The 18,004-nt window shown below is 49.6% G+C and overlaps 6 protein-coding genes across 6 annotated transcripts; 4 read left to right on the top strand and 2 right to left on the bottom strand.

The window, feature by feature from the left end:
* Positions 1 to 120: 120 nt before the first annotated feature.
* On the top strand, positions 121 to 4,393 carry JR316_0005197 (uncharacterized protein; the record flags this gene model as incomplete). Its single annotated transcript, XM_047890961.1, has 7 exons — positions 121 to 1,048; positions 1,105 to 1,591; positions 2,553 to 3,232; positions 3,283 to 3,360; positions 3,417 to 3,706; positions 3,763 to 4,050; positions 4,112 to 4,393. 7 exons carry the CDS (start codon positions 121 to 123, stop codon positions 4,391 to 4,393), a joined length of 3,033 nt encoding a protein of 1,010 aa, XP_047750722.1.
* Positions 4,394 to 6,467: 2,074 nt separating this feature from the next.
* Positions 6,468 to 7,404, bottom strand: JR316_0005196 (60S ribosomal protein L2; the record flags this gene model as incomplete). The annotated part of the gene is made up of 4 exons (XM_047890960.1): positions 6,468 to 6,509; positions 6,571 to 7,135; positions 7,193 to 7,308; positions 7,363 to 7,404. 4 exons carry the CDS (start codon positions 7,402 to 7,404, stop codon positions 6,468 to 6,470), a joined length of 765 nt encoding a protein of 254 aa, XP_047750721.1.
* Positions 7,405 to 7,975: 571 nt separating this feature from the next.
* JR316_0005195 (uncharacterized protein) lies at positions 7,976 to 9,352 on the top strand (the record flags this gene model as incomplete). Its single annotated transcript, XM_047890959.1, has 1 exon — positions 7,976 to 9,352. The coding sequence occupies one exon, from the start codon at positions 7,976 to 7,978 to the stop codon at positions 9,350 to 9,352; it is 1,377 nt and encodes a 458-aa protein (XP_047750720.1).
* A 782-nt stretch (positions 9,353 to 10,134) lies between these two features.
* Positions 10,135 to 13,592, top strand: JR316_0005194 (uncharacterized protein; the record flags this gene model as incomplete). The annotated part of the gene is made up of 2 exons (XM_047890958.1): positions 10,135 to 12,195; positions 12,249 to 13,592. The coding sequence occupies 2 exons, from the start codon at positions 10,135 to 10,137 to the stop codon at positions 13,590 to 13,592; spliced, it is 3,405 nt and encodes a 1,134-aa protein (XP_047750719.1).
* Positions 13,593 to 14,156: 564 nt separating this feature from the next.
* On the top strand, positions 14,157 to 15,812 carry JR316_0005193 (Protein csh3; the record flags this gene model as incomplete). Its single annotated transcript, XM_047890957.1, has 6 exons — positions 14,157 to 14,215; positions 14,350 to 14,584; positions 14,776 to 14,928; positions 15,102 to 15,401; positions 15,454 to 15,521; positions 15,749 to 15,812. The coding sequence occupies 6 exons, from the start codon at positions 14,157 to 14,159 to the stop codon at positions 15,810 to 15,812; spliced, it is 879 nt and encodes a 292-aa protein (XP_047750718.1).
* A 650-nt stretch (positions 15,813 to 16,462) lies between these two features.
* Positions 16,463 to 17,988, bottom strand: JR316_0005192 (uncharacterized protein; the record flags this gene model as incomplete). The annotated part of the gene is made up of 2 exons (XM_047890956.1): positions 16,463 to 16,950; positions 17,016 to 17,988. The coding sequence occupies 2 exons, from the start codon at positions 17,986 to 17,988 to the stop codon at positions 16,463 to 16,465; spliced, it is 1,461 nt and encodes a 486-aa protein (XP_047750717.1).
* Positions 17,989 to 18,004: the final 16 nt, after the last annotated feature.

Below are 18,004 nucleotides of genomic sequence, written 5' to 3'. Positions count from 1 at the left end.
GAAATTAGATGTCATCGCTCAAGTGGTGGACTAATAATAGGTTGCACTTTTACCACGAAGAGTCATTCACTGAATTTGATTCAGACAGCAAACACCTCTCCTGTGGCCTTTTGGCACGTTATGGCGTCCATTCAAACTCGAAACCATTCTACCTTGCCTCCAGAAATAATCAATTTGATTTTTGACCATCTCGCCAATCTCGACGAATCCCCACTTGAAATTCAAGCTGCTCTTCGATCGTGTTGCCTAGTCTCGAAATCATTTGTCTACAATGCACGCAAGCGACTTTGGAAACAGGTAACCCTTTCTGTAGACGACACCCTTCCACAACGATGCAACAGATTTGTTCGTGTTTTAGAACAGATGAACTTGGATGACAAGGTCTCGTTAATTAGGAACGTACAATCTCTCAAGCTACTTTTCCAAGAACCAATCATGGGTCAACGTCTTTCAGGCCAGAAGGAAAGAGAGTCGGTTCTTCGGTCCATCAAGCGACTTTTTGGGAAGCAGCCCGATATCGTTGACGTCTTTCAGATGTTAGAAAACCCCAACCTGACACACTTCTGCCTCGCGGCCCCAGAAGGGACATCATTCCTCTGGGCTCACGGTGTACATTCCATCAACCCAGCTATTCTACGGATATTGTCTTATCCCAATCTCAAATCGTTTTCCTTATGCAACATCACGTCTGTCTCACAGGAAATTGTTACTGCTGCTTTCTTTTCAGGAAGCATTCAAGAATTAGCCATCCGCAGTACTTTTGTGGGACTTAGGCGTGTTATCCCACCAGGCATCGAAATCACAAGCTCTCTCGCAGACTTAAAGAAGTTGGAGATGATTGACGTATCTGTACCGATTCTATTTCGCATCATTCTGGATTTACTCCCAAGTGCAAACGTTCCACGGCCATTTTTCCCTCATCTTCATACTTTGATAATATCAGTGCCTTCCGATGTAGATGATATGAGCCTGCTACAGGAGTATGTCTTGGCTGCGTCTGCGTCTTTAGAGACACTGGAAATGGATTTCCACGTCCGGCATCGTTACAGTATGTCTCTTACTATGTTCGTAAACCATGTTCTGATATCGTGACAACTCCTTTAGCTTACTCGCTCCCTGCACTGGAGGGACTTTCTTTTTCGGGGCTGGTATCACTGCAATGCTTCAAGTTTCAAGCAGCATCACCTGATATAATCGCTTTACTCGAAGAATGCCAACGCTCTTTTTTAAACATCTTCAACATATGTGATTTCACCAACAAATTAAAAACTATCGAGCTCCATTTCCTGCTCAGCGCCATCTATGACTACTCCAGTGGAACGTCTTTGGAAAAGCTCGAGCAAGCACAGCACTGGCATACGATTGACCGACTATTCGTCAGCAGATCCTTCTACAATCTGGAATTGTTCAAAATCACAATCGAGGTGCGCCATGCTCGAGACAACAGCAACGAAACACACAGTATCTCGACACAAGAGCTCCAAAGATTTGCTGCGAACGTGCTTCCTCGGATTTCTGTGGCCATCCAAATCAAGCTTGTAATCCAGGGCCGAGTCGTATTCTGCGAAAATCCAAAACTTTTGCGCAACAGGTTCGCACCCTCTCAAAGAACGTTCTAGTGTGGAGAGTGTGACATCGTAACTAGCGTATCCGGAATATGCAAATGTTTATAACTATCTGTTAAGTTTTGGCATAGTGGACATGTAGGAATAAGTTCAGGCATTCGAGAGGCATGGCAGTAGCGGGGATGACTCGGAGCATGCGATAAATTCAGTATTTTATTTTTGCTTGTGAACCAGCCAGGTGTGTATGTTCATTTTTGAATCAAACATGCCCAATCAACTGACACTCTGTCGTCTTTAAGGCTTTCCTTAATGTCCACTGGTATTTGTAATTCTTTGTACTGCCAAACGACAGCACATTGGCACATCAAAGTCCAAACCAACTTGCGAAAGAGACGACACCCCAAGCAATATGTGCTACGGTTCTACCAATTTTACCCCAAAGTTTAATGAAGCTATATCAATATAAATTCTCCAGATAATAGGCACAAGTAAGTTTATTTTCTTTTTTCAGAGACATGAGCTAAATTCGAAACTTTGTCTATTTGCAAGACGTCCATGTCGTATTGGGCTCTTGTCCAAACGGCTGGCAATCGGAAGCCTCAAGACATATGGGCATATGCACATATCTGACGAGGGGCCTTGTTTGGGTACGATAATGATTGTTCTGCACATTTATACTGTTTCGACAATCCAAACAGGTTTACTTGTCGCAAATTCCTCATGAGATTCCCTTAATGTGTATAAATCATCAAGGTGGATGGATAATGATCGGGACAGTCGGGGCGATCGACATCCGCGATTGTTCACAAGCAAATTAGCCTGGACTAGGGGCGGCTGACACAGATACCCTGGACTAGGGGCGGCTGACACAGATACTCTAACAAAGGAGCTTGAAAATACCTATAAAACTGGTTCATTATTGCCAATCCCTGTCATCTCCAGACTTCTGAACCCAACAAAGCATCCACTACAACCTATCATCTGCAGAACTTTCTTCTGGATGTCGCCCACTGGCGCGACATCCCCCACGCCAGGGTGGGGATCCCTACAGCCTTTTCATCACGTCGGCCCTCCTGGACCAGCGTTAACGGCCGTCGCACTCTTCGGAGGGTTGTCTATCGCAGGCGTAGCTAGCGTCAGACCACACCTCCCGCTCCATATAGCGCGTCCGCCTTCTACGTTGATCAGGATTTCCCCCATGGGATACCTCGTCCTTGAAGCAGGGTTTTCCTACCTTGAATGGCTGCATATCGTCTCCGGTTCTTTAATTGACCCAATCAACTACAACATTTCAAGCAACAACCAACCCCTCTATCATTCTCCTCTGATAATTCCCACAAATAACTTTATCCACTCGAAAGATCTCATCGTTCCTCCCTCCAAAGAAGTCGCAGCAATTCCCGCAATGACGAAAGATCTCATCGTTCCTCCCTCCAAAGTACTCTCAGTAGTCCCCGCAATGACGAATGATCTCATCGTTCCTCCCTCCAAAGAACTCGCAATAGTTCCCGCAATGACCAAAGATTTGGTCCTTGTGGATTTGTCTCCCGTTTGCAAGTTTGAATACAATGGGAGCATACCTTATCGAAAATGGCCTGAAAGAATAGTAGCTAAAGCCCTTGCAGCTCGCAAGGCACCCCCCATGACCTGCCCAGTCCAGATCCCAGGTAAGCTGTCCACAGTCTTTTTCTTTAGTGATGTTAATCTTCTTTTTTAGACTCTTTCAGGTGGTGGCGTCAATGTGATAATGGCGCCCACAGAGAAGAAGGCTCAGATCCAAGCAGTTCTATAACGGGTGCGTCAACAAAAATTCTCTTTTGCAGTATAATGGTGTTGATTCCTTCCGTTCAGACACTCCTCTTGACCTTGAAGGAAGCAATGGACACGTCACAGAGCCCACAAGAGTTTACGTCGATGAAAATGACCCTGACGGCAATCCCGACGATGACCCAGTCACTATAGGGCAGATATACCCATTTCCTTCGGGCATTCTCATCTTTCTCATCATGATCCTCATGGCTATCTTATTTTCTAAGATTTGCAAATATCTGAGGAAATACCTCTCCACAACTAAACGTCGCATAGATATAACTGGTTTTTTTCTTTTCTTTATCTTGTTTGGACCAGGTGCAGACAAAAGGGTATGTCTTTATTTACGTCTTTAATATTGTTATCGGTCTAATATTGAATCTATTAGCGTTCAATCATAGCACATTTTTTAGGCTATGAACATATACTTCAGATTGCACTTTCCGTCATTACCGCTCAGCACGAGGAGGAACACATTTCCGACGATGAATCCTACTCTACTGAACAGGATCAGGACCGTGAAATTTCACATTGTATGTTTGCTCTCCCTACCCAGGTCAAGCTGAATATGAACGCTAATGGCCCTGTTTTCGTCAATCACTCAGCTTCGAAATGGAAAGGAAAAGGAAAAATGACCGATGTATTACCTGGAACTGTCGCTCGTGTTGCCTCTTTGGTAAGAAACTCAGTGGATTGTTTGTTTTTACAGTTTCTTATACTGTATCTTTTGGTTACAGGGCGCTAAGGTCGAGAACGCAACCGCCTCGTCTTCAAGGCCCATGAAGACCTTTGCCCGCCTTTACATCCATCCCAAGAGATCCCACCCTAGCCCCTACAAGAACGTGTCCATCTTTGTTCAAGCCGACAACCCGAACCTCGGTTTCATCTGCTACAATCGCCCTGACAAGACCAACCCTGACTCTAGAAGCAACAACTTCCACTTGATCAACTATTCCGTTGTCCAACCTGCTCAGCCCAAAGAACCTGGCCGTTCAAGAAAGCCATCTAGGAGAATATAAGCAGGCCGTCGATGGATTTACTCCGTCCAGCCTGGATCTTTTTCTCCTTTTTGGCTCATATTCTGGCCTTTGTTTCATTGGGCTTTTCTGGCAGACCGGTATCTGAAGTGGATGTTAGTGTGTTCTAGAGCAATGCATGGTAGCGGTTTTTTCTTTGCGGACAATTTTTGAGGCGGTTGGGTTATACCCGGAGTTGGATATTGTTACTTGTTGGGCGTGGGATGTGGAAAGACTGTGGCCTCGATGGACGGGCCTGCTTTAACGATGATTTGGTAAGTCACCTCAGAGCACATGATCCGCTTTTCATCAGCTTACACGTTGTATTTTCCTAGATCCAACATGATTGATAACGCGACCTCCTCGTCATCAAACTCGTACACAACTCGCAACACCGCTGAGCACCTTTATACCCAAACATTTGCCGTATTTATTCAAGTCAACGAACCCCACACATGGCCTCAATCAATCTCCCAAACAGCCGCTCCAAGATCCACGCCACGGTCAACATGTATCGCCAGTGGCAAGGACTTTGTTGAGGGCAAGAGAGTCGTTCAAGGACAATGGCCATTGTCGAAGGACAACCCTACCAGGCTGTCGATGGATTTCCCGTCCAGCTAGGTCTGTTTGTTTTTCATTGTGGATGGACCGGGACATGGTATGCACCACACAGCCCCACGGCGCAGTATTTGTTTGGAATATTCTCAGTGATCAGGATATCTCTCTTGGTACAGTTTGTTTCGGGGGATGGTACTATGGCAAGTACACACTTTGGCGGCGACGCTCACCTTCGGGAAGATGGAAGCAACATCGGGGTTCGGCACTGACGAGTGTTTGAACTCCTTATCCATTTCCAGATCTTCGTGAACTCGCCCACAGGTTAGTCATTCTAAAGTTTTTCATTGCAAGGTTTTAACTGCAGTTTTTCACTGTACAGTGTCTCATTACAGTTTCTTGCACAAAGGTTCCATTTGCACGATTATATCACTTTGCACGACCATTTCAATTTGCACGACTATTTTCCTTTCCACGATTATTCCCCCTTGCACGATTATTTCCCCCTTGCACTATTATTTCCCCCTTGCACAATTATTTCCCCCTTGCACGATTATTTTCCCCTTGCACGATTACACATTTAACTATTGCACGTATTGGTATGGTTTTATTATAGCTACGACACGACTCTTATGACTTGACTGGACTTTTTATTTTTATTTATTGGACACTCTATAGCTCGCTTGTCTCTTTAGATCCTTAGGTTTCTCTTGTAAAAACATAAAACCCATACATGGCTTGTTTGAATATATACCTTTATTTATTTATTGGAAATGTTTCCGTTACTTTTTTTTTAGCTTGTCGCGGCAATTACTATGTTCTCGTAAAAATACTTTCCTGCATTCTGTTTAGACTTTACCAAACATGTTCTTACTACTACAAGTACAACAGAAACAAAAAGATTTTGACACTGTCCAGCGCCGAGCGATTTGCCAATCACGTTGGAGTACATCTATACAAACCGACTTCAAGCGGTCATCGGTGTTGGCAGCGAACAGCTTTAATGAACATACTTGAAGCTACCGACATTGCCACCCCGCGCTCTCCTATTAAATTTCTAAGCATCTTGAGGGTTACTCACCCAACGCCTTGAACGCAGTTTCGCTTAAAAAGGACATCGATACACCAAATCCGGACAAAGTGAACTTAAATACCCTTATTGGTAAAATTCCATCCACATTGGCTGCATAAAAGCAATTCACTCGCTCAATCGTTTCAAACCATACGACAGAAGGACTCATAAAAATGCATAATCAAGCATAATTTTTGTGAGATGTATGAGACTGGCTGGGATAACCAGAAACCATACGCATAAAAGCGTACAACGTGCCAAGACGTGCCTTTTCTGAACGTAAGGTTCACAATGGGTCGGGGCAGTGATGGGGATGGGATCGTATAATGTGCTGGTGGGTGCATCGATGACGGAGTGTATTTCAACCGACGCCACAGTATGAGGAGAAAAAAAGTGGGACGAGAGCAAAGACAAAGTAAGAGTGGAAAAAAAGATAGACATTCAAGATATCTAAACTTCCTTGACTTTGACGGTACCACGTAGCAGACCAGTCTATGGAGCGAATAGTGAGCTTCCAAAACGCCGTGTACAAAACTATGATCATGATACGTACCCTGCGAGCGGCAATGAGACCGACTTTCTGTCCAGGAACAGCGGAGCGGGCAATGGTGGAAGCCTTTCCGATATGCTGGTGGTTACCACCACCATGAGGATGGTCCACGGGGTTCATAGCCACACCACGAGTACGAGGCCAGTTGTAGCGCTTGGCCTTGAACTTGTAGTACGCACGACCAGCCTTCAACAAGGGCTTGTCAATCCTTCCTCCTCCAGCAACGATTCCAACGGTGGCACGGGCGTCTCCCGAGACGGTCTTCTTGGCGCCAGAGGGCAGACGGATGCGGGTCTTGTTGTCGTCGGGGCTGTGGCCGATGATGGTGGCGTAGTTGCCAGAGGTGCGGGCAAGCGCGCCGCGGTCACCGGTCTTCTCCTCGACGTTGCAGATGATGGTTCCCTCAGGGCATTGGGCGACGGGGAGGACGTTGCCGACGGCCAAAGTGGCCTTTTTGCCGCAGTAAACGAAGGCGCCGGTATGGAGGCCCTCGGTGGCGATGAAGGTCTCGGTGCGCTGCTTGTAGCGGTAGGGATCACGGAAGACTACACGGGCGAGGGGAGCACCACTATACGACGATTAATTTATCGAAATATATAGAAAATTGAGCAGTTTGTGGACATACCGCCCGGCGTCGTGGATGATCTCCTTAACGATACCGCGGATGTAGCCGTTGCGCTCTGCGAAGTCGAGGTTACGCAGACGGGCGGGGGCCTTGTTGTGGTGAGTGTGGGATTTGAACTAATGCAGAGTGTTATTGGAGATTCAAGGTTCGATGAAAACAGCGGGACGTACGATGGCGTGCGAGCGCCTTTGTGCCCTGATAACCCGACCCATTGCGTTTTCTACAGAGGAAGAAAGACGATTTCAGCACGAGTGGGAAGGAAGAAAAAGTCGAGTCCGGGGTCAAGCCAAGTGCATCCCAGCCCATCCATCGCAATCCACCCAAAATCCACCGTTTCTCGCCGCGTTTGCTGGCCAGCAGGGCTCGAGGGACACACAGCAGGCGATATAGACCAGATCCAGAGCGAGGAGGGGCATACTTACATCCTTGAGTGTCTTGAGGGAACGTTTTGGAGGGTTGGACGGATACACCTATGAGAGGATGGGTTCTGATGGCAAACAGGGCCAAAGGATTACATCAGCAGGTTGTCGGGCATATGCATGCTTGGCGCTGTGCAGACAACGGTGACGATGGCTGATTAAATAAAATTGAAAGCTGGCGAACGGGGGCATCGCTGGGCAGCTGTATGCGTTTTTCTAATTGCCAGTGAGGATACCATGGTGCAGAGCGAAAGAACGGCAGAGAGAGCACAGAATTGAGACTCCGCTGTTGTCTGGCAGAGTGTTGGCAGGTTGTTTAAGGCTAACTTGCACTTGCAGCGAAAAACTAGCAGAGAGCCGGGCTATGATTCGTCTAGACCATCTCTCTCCAAAGTCTGCCCAAGATCACCACCACCACTGGGACGATACCCACACCCATGACTTTCTACGCATAGACGGCTCCGACAGCAAACCCGCCGTCGTATCCATACAATCCCCTGACCAAAACACACCCGCAGACTCAAATTCGCTACTCCCCCAGCCACAGGAGAACGAGGCCCCGGAGGAGACACCGCAGAAGGAAGAGGAGGAGGAGGACGGCGACGATGGCCAGGTGCAGAGGGAACAGCAGCCCGGGGACAGCTCCGACTTGCCCTCCACTACGACAAGACCAACGACAGGCCATTCAGAGCAGCCACAGCCTGCGTCCGAGGACATCTCGAACGCACAGCAGCCGCAGCAGAACGACGAATCCTCGCGCGTCTCCACGCCCCTCAGCGAGCCGCCTCCCGACCAGGACGACGAGAACGAGAACGAGAACGACGACGACGAAGCGCCTCCGGAGACCGCCACCACCTCATCCAGCAACGGGATCGACCACGGACACAAACGCGCCCACGTCGACGATCTCCAACAATCTGAATCAACTACACAAGGGGACGGGGAGGGCAGCAGCGGCGGCCAGGGGCAGCCCCACGAGCAGGGTGCTGGTGCCGGCGGTGCTGGCACGCTTCTCGATTCCATGGACATCCCTTTGGGCGGAGACGATATCTCCATGCCTATGGACATGCCGGCTCCTTTGGACCACGTTGAGCACGCCATGAACGGCATAGATATGGATTTTACTGACCTAGGAATGAGCATGACCGGTGGTCTGCTCGATAACCACAGTGTTGGCATTGGCGGTAGCGGGAACGGGGGAAGCGGACATGGTGGGACAACTGAGTCTGGAGGCAGCAGCAGCAGTAATCACAGCGGCAGCGGCAGCATCCACTTCGGCGGCGGCGACCATAGCACCAGCAACGGTTCAGCCAGCCACACAGCGACAGGTTCCACTCCAATACCACATGCATCGTCGTCGAGTTCGTTGTTGCCGTCACATTCCCATCCACATCCCACTGCTAACCCTACTCCGACTGCAGGACCCAGTCCGGCCTCACAGCCGAATTTGGACTCAAATCATTCCCAACACCTCCAGCACCAGCCGCTACATCCACCCACGCCTTCTTCGAACCTGGCTTCCTCATCCTCTTCAACCAACGTCAATGATTCTCTTTCCTCTTCCTCCTTTGCATCCTCAAGTATCAACCCCGCCTCTGCAAATGCCATGAACCCACCTTCATCCACGACACAACACTCTACAACACCGACTGGCAGCAGCAATGCCACCAACACGAATCAAAGCTCGGAAGATCCTAGAGCGGCACTGATATTAGACCTGAATGTTGAACTGTTCAAGTAAGTTTCCCACTAATTTCATTTTTCCAATGCCACACTATTATCCCTTTCTTCATTGGTTGTTTTATGACTACTTCTCTCAATATCTCCCCTTTTCCTCGCCCTAAAATCTTTTCATCTTATCGTGCAAGATACGCTTCATTTTCTGCATCGGTTTTGCTTCTACCTATTCTGACTTCCCTTGTCCAAACTCTGATATTTTATCGGCTTTTCTATTTTTCCCATACTGATCGCTGACTTCTTAACCCCAGAATGTGTATGTTATTCCAGAATAAAGGCATTCAGGCCAGCGACCCCCGGTTCATACAGTAAGTTTCTCATTTACCCTTTCTCATATCCATACATTCCCTCGTCCACGTCTTACCACAACCATTTTACCCTCTTTTCCATCCATCCCCATACCTCTATTATCAAGCTCCATCCATTGCATCCACTTACTTTCTTGCTTGCACCGGAAATAATAAACATCCGCTTACCTGAAATACACGATAGATACTCAAATCGCATGCAGTCAAATCTCACATGGCTCGCATCCATCGTCGACCATGGCCGTCAATCTGTACGTTCCTCCGATTTACCTTACTCTATTCACTTCTTCCCTTCACCATCCACTGACCTTCTTTATCTTTATCTTCCTTTTTTTCTTCCCCTCCGCCCTTGTTCTATCCCTCTTACTACCTACCTGTCCGCCTATAACCAAATAATATACCTCGATCACCACCAATACGACATGATCAGTCACTCCCGGTATTCGAGCCCCCCTCCTCTCTCAACACCATACCGGAAATGTTCCAAGATGAACCCAGCGTGGCTGCCAACGCAGAGCGTATCCGCCAGATTTACGCCGAGCTTCCAGGGGTCTTCGCGAAGGACGTGGCGAAGCGACAGCAGATGATGATGATGATGGGTGGTGCTGGTGCGAGTGCGCAGGGCATGGGTGGAATGGGAGGTGCAGGTTCGCCACCTGCCAGTGCTGGTGCCTCTGGGAACCCTGGAGTTGCGGGTGCGGGGGTAGGTGGGAATATGATGGGCATGGGAATGGGCATGAACGTCAACATGGGCAATATGAACGTGGGCGGTATGAACCCAATAAACCCCTCCACGGCTGCGTCCGCCAACATGGGCGCAGGCATGGCCAATGTGGCGAACATGGCCATCCTCGGTGGGATGAACCATGCGCAAAACGCTCTCAAGCGCGAGCGGCCTGCCGATGACTCCCTTTTGGGCATTGGGGGTGGTTCTGGTTCCGGAGGCGCTGGTAGCGGGATGGGAGCGGACGGTATGGGAGGAGGGGTGCCTAGTTACAAGCGCCGGGATACAGGGGAGAACAAGATCTCTTCCGGGCCTGGAGCGAGTAGCGGCAGTGTGCCCCCGTCATCTACATCGCCTGCGCCAACATCCCATCAACAAGCCCAGCAGCAGCAGAATCAGAACCAGAATCCAAACCAGCACCGGACACCGACGCCCAGTGGGAACAACACCAACCAGAACCAAAACATGCTCATGCCTCCACCATCTTCGATACCCAATTCTGCCTCGTCTTCTGCGTCAACACCAGCTTCCGCAACATCGTCATCATCGATGGGGTTGTCGCAACAACAGCAGCATTTCCAACAAATGCAGGCTCTACAGCAGCAGCAGCAAATGCAAAGCCAACAGATGCAACAACAGCAACATCAACAAAATGGTGGTGGAAGTGGAGGTATCAATGTGAACGTGAACGGCCCGACGCAGTTCTCTCTGCCCATGTCAGGGGCTGTCAACGGTGCAGGGCAAGGACAAGGACAGCAGGTGCAGTTGTCGCCTCGGCAACAGAATCAGCAGCAGCAGCAACCGCCTCGCCCTCCATCTTCGTCCTCGAGAGCATCGCCTAGCTCTGCAAGCCATCACCATTCGCCTAGCCACCAGCAGCAGATGCAAAATGCTGGCCAGCAGAGACAACAGCCCTCGCCCTCTCCGTCGGCCTCTGGATCTGTAGCGGGGCCATCCGACGCCTCAACTTCTCAGCAACCTCCTCAACACCAAGGCATCAATCAGCAACAGCAGAATACGCAGGCGCTGAACAATATCGGAATTAACCTCTCCGAGGCGCAGACGAATGCCCAGACGAGGGAACGTCAGCGCATGATGCAGGTGCAGATGGCCAGACAACAACAACTTCAGCAAGGGATGGGCGTCGGCGGCATGGGTGGAATGGGAGGAGTCAGTGGTGGGCAGGGCGGCGGAGGCGGAGGCGGGATGCAGGGCATGGACATGAGTGGTGTCAACCCCTCCGCGATGGGCATCAATATGGGCATGAACACAAGCGGCGGGATGAACCCTGCGCGTTTAGGTGGCGTTGGCGCTGGTGTGGGCGCTGGTATGCCTGGAGGCGGGCCGATGGATCCAGCACGCCTTGCAGCGATGCGCCAGCAGCAGCTCATGATGCAGGCCGCGCAACAGCAGCAGCGCGGACAGATGCAGCAGGGGCATATGGATGGAAGCGGTGGCATGGGTGGCCCAAGATCGCAGAACGCGGATATGATCGGTGGTGGTGGGGGCGGAGCCAACCCAATGGTCGCTGGGATGCGGCGGACAAGTGGGATGGGAGGAGACGGCGGCGGCGTTGGCGGTGCTGGGGGCATGATGCCTGGAGGAGGTCCTGGAGTACGCGGTCCTGGTGGTAATATGCCTGGTGCTGGTGGACCCGGTCCTCAGCTCCCAATAACTCCTGCGCAATATCAACAGGCGATGGCCATCCTCAACAACCCCAACCACGCCGCTTATCAGTACCTTCAAAATAATATCCCCAACTTTGAGAGTATGCCAGTGAATGCACAGATTCAGAGGCTCATAGTTCTCATGAGGGTATGCGGCATCTCTCCTCTCATAACTCGGTATAATTGCTGATTTCTTTTTAGAATATGCAAAAACCGGACCACGCATCGCAGCTGCAACAGCAACAGCAACAGGCGTTGTCTGCCATGAACCGTTCATCTGGCTCAGCCACCCTTCCGAATATGCAAATGAGCGGTCTGTCGCCCCAACAGCAGATGCAACTCCAGCAAAATACAGGTGGAACAGGGTTTATGAACAATGGCATGGGCAACAGTCCAGTTTCACCTGTCCAGGCTCAGTCACTGGCGAACCAGCAAAACCAAATGTTCGGTCTTGGTGGCGCAGGTGGCGGAGGCGGAGGTGGTGGTGGTGGAATGGGCGGTATGATGGGCGGAGGCGGTGGTAGTGGTCCTAGTGGTATGGGTATGGGAGGTGTAGGCAGTATGGACCCCCGCATGCTAACTAGTAATATGGGCATGCAAGGCGGCGGTATGGGTCTAACTGCTGGCGCTGGTGGACCTGGAAACCTAAGTGCGCAACAAGCTCAGCAACGGCAGCTCATGCTTTTGCAACAGCAACAGAACCGTAATGCTGCCAACGTAGCGATGGGAATGGGTCCTGGTGGCAGTGGCCCAGCCGGCATGAACTCTGGCGGAGGAGGTGGAGGCGGACCTCAATTTGGTGCAGGAATGGGAGGAATGGGATCTGGGAATGTGTCCATGACACTTAACCAGCAGCAGATGATACAAGAGCGTCTGCGGCAGCAACAGCAACAGCAGTTACAGCATCAAATGAACGCCTCATCTCCGACCCATGCAGGTTCTCCACTAGGCTCTGATTCTGGATTCGCAGGGCCCTCTTCTGCCGCGTCGATGCGGTCGGGGTCTACAATACCGGGCATCGCAAGGAGCACACGCTCGCCGTCCGATGGAGGAGCACCTTCCCCTCTGACATCCCGAGGGCCGCCATCTCGAGTAGCGTCCTCCAGCCACGAGGACTACCAACGAATGCTGGTCCAACAACAGCAACAACAGGCTGCGCGCGCCATGTCGTCGCAAAGCCCCGGGTTTAACCAGCAGATGATGAACGCAGCACAACAACAGATGTTGTCGAACCAGCAGCAGCAATCGAATTATGGTATGTCGCCGCCTGGAAGCGCATCAGGGACACCATTCCTGGGTGGTGGTGGAGGAGGCGGAAATGTGAGCGCGCCTTCACCAACGAACAGCCAAAATTGGGGTACACCTGCCCAGGGTGGTGGTGGTGGCTCTGGGTACCCGTTCGCCCCGTCACCAGTGGCTAGCGATCATACACGACATATGTCTGCCACTCCTGCACCACAACAACAACATATCAACCCGCAACATACCCCTCCCTCAGATCAGATCCTGCCGAATGATTTCGACTTGTTCAACTGGAATGCTTGATCTGCGACGTGCCTTTTAAAATTATTGACTGGTTCCTCCAAACACTATACTTTCTATTTCCCCCACTCTCCATCACAGCACACCCCTGGTGTCGTCATGTGTCAAAAAGTGTAGACAACGAGTGAACCAACGAACATTGTAACTTACGATATTGCTGATCTGGGCTTGCTAAAAACCTGCCCGTTGGTTTATTATTTCATCTTTTCTCTCTGCTTCTCTGTTTATTTGCTTGTTATTGAAGAAGATATCATTTTCTCTTTCTTTTCGGCGTTTCTTTTCTTTTTCTGTCTTCGACTCTTTTCTTGACGTGATGCCCCAAAAATCAGTTTTTGCGTAAATGTAGTTGTCCTGCTAGCTCACCTTGTTATCAACTGCTTGGCCTTTTTTCTCTTGTGTCCGTCCTATTATTTCACTTGGAATCGTGTACCGCGTTTTATATTGTATGGTCGGTTAAAAGTAAATGATCCAATTTTGTGACTTGGGACGGGCTATTGGACCCGGGTACTAGGCTTTATCTCAATCAGTCATCTTGCATTGTGTCGGATACGAAACACACTCACCGGAATGGTCTTTTCCAATCTACAGCCGCATGAGAAGGAGGCGTTTTTCTCGCTGTTGGATGAGTGAGTTCCTTTTATACAATTTCGAAGGCTCGGCTCACGGGCGTTGCTGTTCTGGCCGCCCCTGTGTCTTTTCCTTCCCTTTCACTTCCCTTGTGATCCAACTGCGCCACCTGCTCATCAATCTTGTCTTCCAGGTACTTCTCAGCACGGCCTGAGATATTTGCCAATGCCGCTCATTCAGATGCTCCCCCGTCGACAAACACTCCCCAGGGGGCAGCCGTGTCTGCAGTTGGTCGCGCCATGGCTTCCAATCCAGAGGCAACCGCAAAGTTTATGTCAGCTGGTCTGAAACAGATCTCCAGTGCTCGTTCTTCTGGTACTAGTGCTGGTGGTCCAAGTTCAAGTGCATATGCAAGCGCCGGAGCTGGGGTGAGTTTCTGGCTTGATACACCATGTCTCTTGTCCTTCCCCATCAATCAGAGACAGAGATGTATCCTGGGTATCGCGACTGGTTTCTGATCACTCCATTTTATTGGTTTATCTTCTGTCCTTTATTTCACCCATATCCTCGGGGGCTTGGAATTTGCATGGCCTGATTCCGAACTTTCGCATGAACACAGGATTCCGATAACGAGGGCCAGGCGGTCACTAGTGTGGCAGGCCGGGTGGCCGCATTTGCAAACGCCAGAAATAACCAACCCACGCCCTCATCCGCAAGTTCTTCCCAAATTGCTGAAAAGCCATCTTCAGCCAGCAGCCTGGTTTCTGTGAAAGTAAGTACGCTCGCTTGAAATGATTGTGCGGTTCCATTCTTTGGGAGCTTCGCTGGGCTTGTCTCCTCCGTCCTTCTGCCCATTTCCCTTTCATTTCCCCCTTACTGATGCTATCACCTTTTTCAATCATTGCCCTCTCTGACAATTGATCTCCATTCCACGTTCATCCACAGAAATTCGGTAACTCTGTCGACATGTCCTCAGGCAAGGGCTTCATCGGGTCTCTACGCAGCAAGCCCGCATCGCCTCCCCAGGTAGCAGTTCCGCCTGCTTTTGCGCCAAGGCAGAATAATTTCGCTCCGCCGCCTAGGCGTACTTCTTCGTCGACAAGTACGCCTACGCCGGACCCTGCCGCTGCAACCCCGCCCCCTCCTCCCGCTCCACGCTTCCAACAACCAAAATACGAAGAGCCGGAACCAGAACCAGAAGTACATGGCGAATGGGCAGAGGCGCTGTATGACTATAATTCTGGAGTGCGTATATTATCATGAAAGGTTTAGGCGGGGTGATTGACCATACGCTTAGGAAGCGGGGGATCTAGTGGTTTCGGAAGGGGACCGAATTTTGGTGGTGGAAAGGACGTCAGACGACTGGTACGTTTCTCTTTCCGAAACTCCACGCTTTTATATACCAGCGCTGCCCAACCACTACCACTCCTATCATACCCGGAAATGGATCGCTTCAATGCCTCCTGTTTTACTCGCGGTCACTTTCAAAAGTCCTTACTTCCTAATTCGTTTGAGATCCATTTACGCATTCCTTACGACATCGCGCTCGCCTTTTGTCTCTAAATATCTTGGTACTCATTCTTATCTGACAGGTGGACTGGAGAAGTCAACGGGAAGAAGGGCCTATTCCCGGCTTCGTATGTCAAGCTTCTGTGAATCATCTTGATCTGTGAGTGTGTGTACAACCCCCTATGGTCTGGAGGCGAATGCGTGGCCAGCCGTTCGTACATGAAGCTCCTACTACAGTATGTGTGTACTTCAAGCATCTCATCTAGATACATATCTCCGGTTGTTGCGGTATTATGATGGAGATGACACGACAAGTCATCCAAGCCTCTCGGTTTTGGCAAGAAACGACCGCATACCAGAATACCTCTCTTCATCAGTCCGCATACGCCCTTTGCCTCCCTCCTTTTTCATGTACCTTCGGATCTACCTATCAAGTTTCATTTGTATCTGACCGAATCGGATATGTGTAAGTACTGAACTAATCGTTAGATTGTCCAACTTTGGTAAGATGATATCATACAAATTATGTGTAACTGTAACCGTAGACACAAAAAGTGCTGCTTCGCCGGCGGACATTCCGGAAATACATTCTGAGCCTAGTATTGGAAGAGAAATGTACAGTGGAGTACGCTATTGCTACCATGCTAGTCCAATACACACTTGACCAGTATTCGTTTTATATTTGTCACATTGGGACTACTATGAGTTGCTGCGAAACGTTGGTGGCAAATCTAACTAAAATAAATGAATATCAGGACTAATACTATCGAAGATTGTTTACGTTGGTAATTGGGGTATTACATTGTCGGATTCAGACGGAAGAATATCTGACCCTCCATGATAACTTCAATATGAGCTTTCGCGGTCATTTTGGGGAACATGAGCAAAGCCGCGGCCAGCATCTCGTCAGCTGGGATGTAGTATACCGCGTCGCTTCCGCCCATACTATGAACTACTTTTACCGAGAGCTGCAGCGTTTCGAAGCTACGGAAATGGTCACTAACGAGCCAATCGTCGATGACTTCCCAGTGCGCTGCGTTTCGGAGTCGTTCGAGCGGTTTACCATTAGTGTGGTCACTTGTGTCCCAAGCAGCGCTGAATAAATACTGAAGCTCAAATGATCTCAATTTCTCGGTGAAGCAGGGGAAAGTAAAAATATTGAGCAAAACCCGCTGGCTTGCTTCGACCCAGACGATATCATCTGGTGAGACTGTTCGAAATCTGAAATTTCGCAAGGCTGTTAAGCGGCGGAGGGAAAGTTGACCCAGTTCTGGTATTCCATATCCTATAAATAGACATTGTGTCAGATAAGACACCCTGAACAAACTAGCAAAGGAATCGAAGAGTTACTTCTATAGTGATATTCCATTTCCAGATTTTCCAGGCATGACGCCCCACCCAAAATCAATTTCCAAAGAGGGTTCATATCCTCGGGATACGGTACGGACACAACAAGGGTTTGAAGTCGAGGGAATAGTGGTTGTGGTTCCAGATCAGAAGAAGTGAAGTCTGAACTTGATAAAGAGCCGGAAGGCCAGGAATGTGGCACCAATAGGTGGATCAACGAGAGCAATGGTAGCATAGGTACGTTGATCATCTCTAACTTTCGTAGATCGGCGAGCACACAATCTCGTTCGACTGTGAAAGTGACGAGCTCGTCTTCCCCAAACTGTAAATTCCGCATGGTCAAGTCCTCCATTTCTGGTGAAAAGAAAGCAGCTGCCACCATCTGCTTAGATATCGATCCGATATTGCACAGCGAGAAGGACTTGATGCGCGTGTTACTTGACAGGACTTCCAGCAGAGTAGGCTTTATGACTTTGCTGAATTCGTCCTTGGTCCAGTGGATAGGCCTAGTCTGTTCGAGAGAATTGACACTAAAATGTTCAAAATCGCAATTTTGTATGTGCTGAAGAACATCCAGGACAGTGTACTGTGGTTTAAAGTATTTTTGAAAGGGCCGCTTTATCGCTTTACTAAGCGTGTTCTTTGCACGTACAAGTCGGTGTTGTTCATCTTCTACAGGGGTGTTGAAGACGAGTTGCATTGATCGGACATGGGCTACCAATGATCTGTTGTCTCTTCGTCGAAGCATGTGTATGAGATCGGTGGCACGTTTCCTAGAAGACCTGTCCATGTAAAAGACGAAGTCAGCCCATAGGTGCTTTCGCGAGCGTCTGCAGAAGGCTCTGGATACGAGAGTGCAGGTCCTTAGGGCAGCTTGTGAGTCGAGTACGGGTTTTAAGCGCGCAACCTCGTCAATAATCAAATCCAGGATCTCCTGCGGTAAATGGAGGTTATTGTAGCTTTGTGTAGAGGTCATCGGTGAAAGAGAAGCA

Source organism: Psilocybe cubensis, chromosome 4 (assembly GCF_017499595.1).
Source record: "Psilocybe cubensis strain MGC-MH-2018 chromosome 4, whole genome shotgun sequence".
NCBI lineage: Eukaryota > Fungi > Basidiomycota > Agaricomycetes > Agaricales > Agrocybaceae > Psilocybe > Psilocybe cubensis.
Note: the sequence above shows the minus strand (reverse complement) of the source record. Positions and strands in the feature narration are given on the sequence as shown.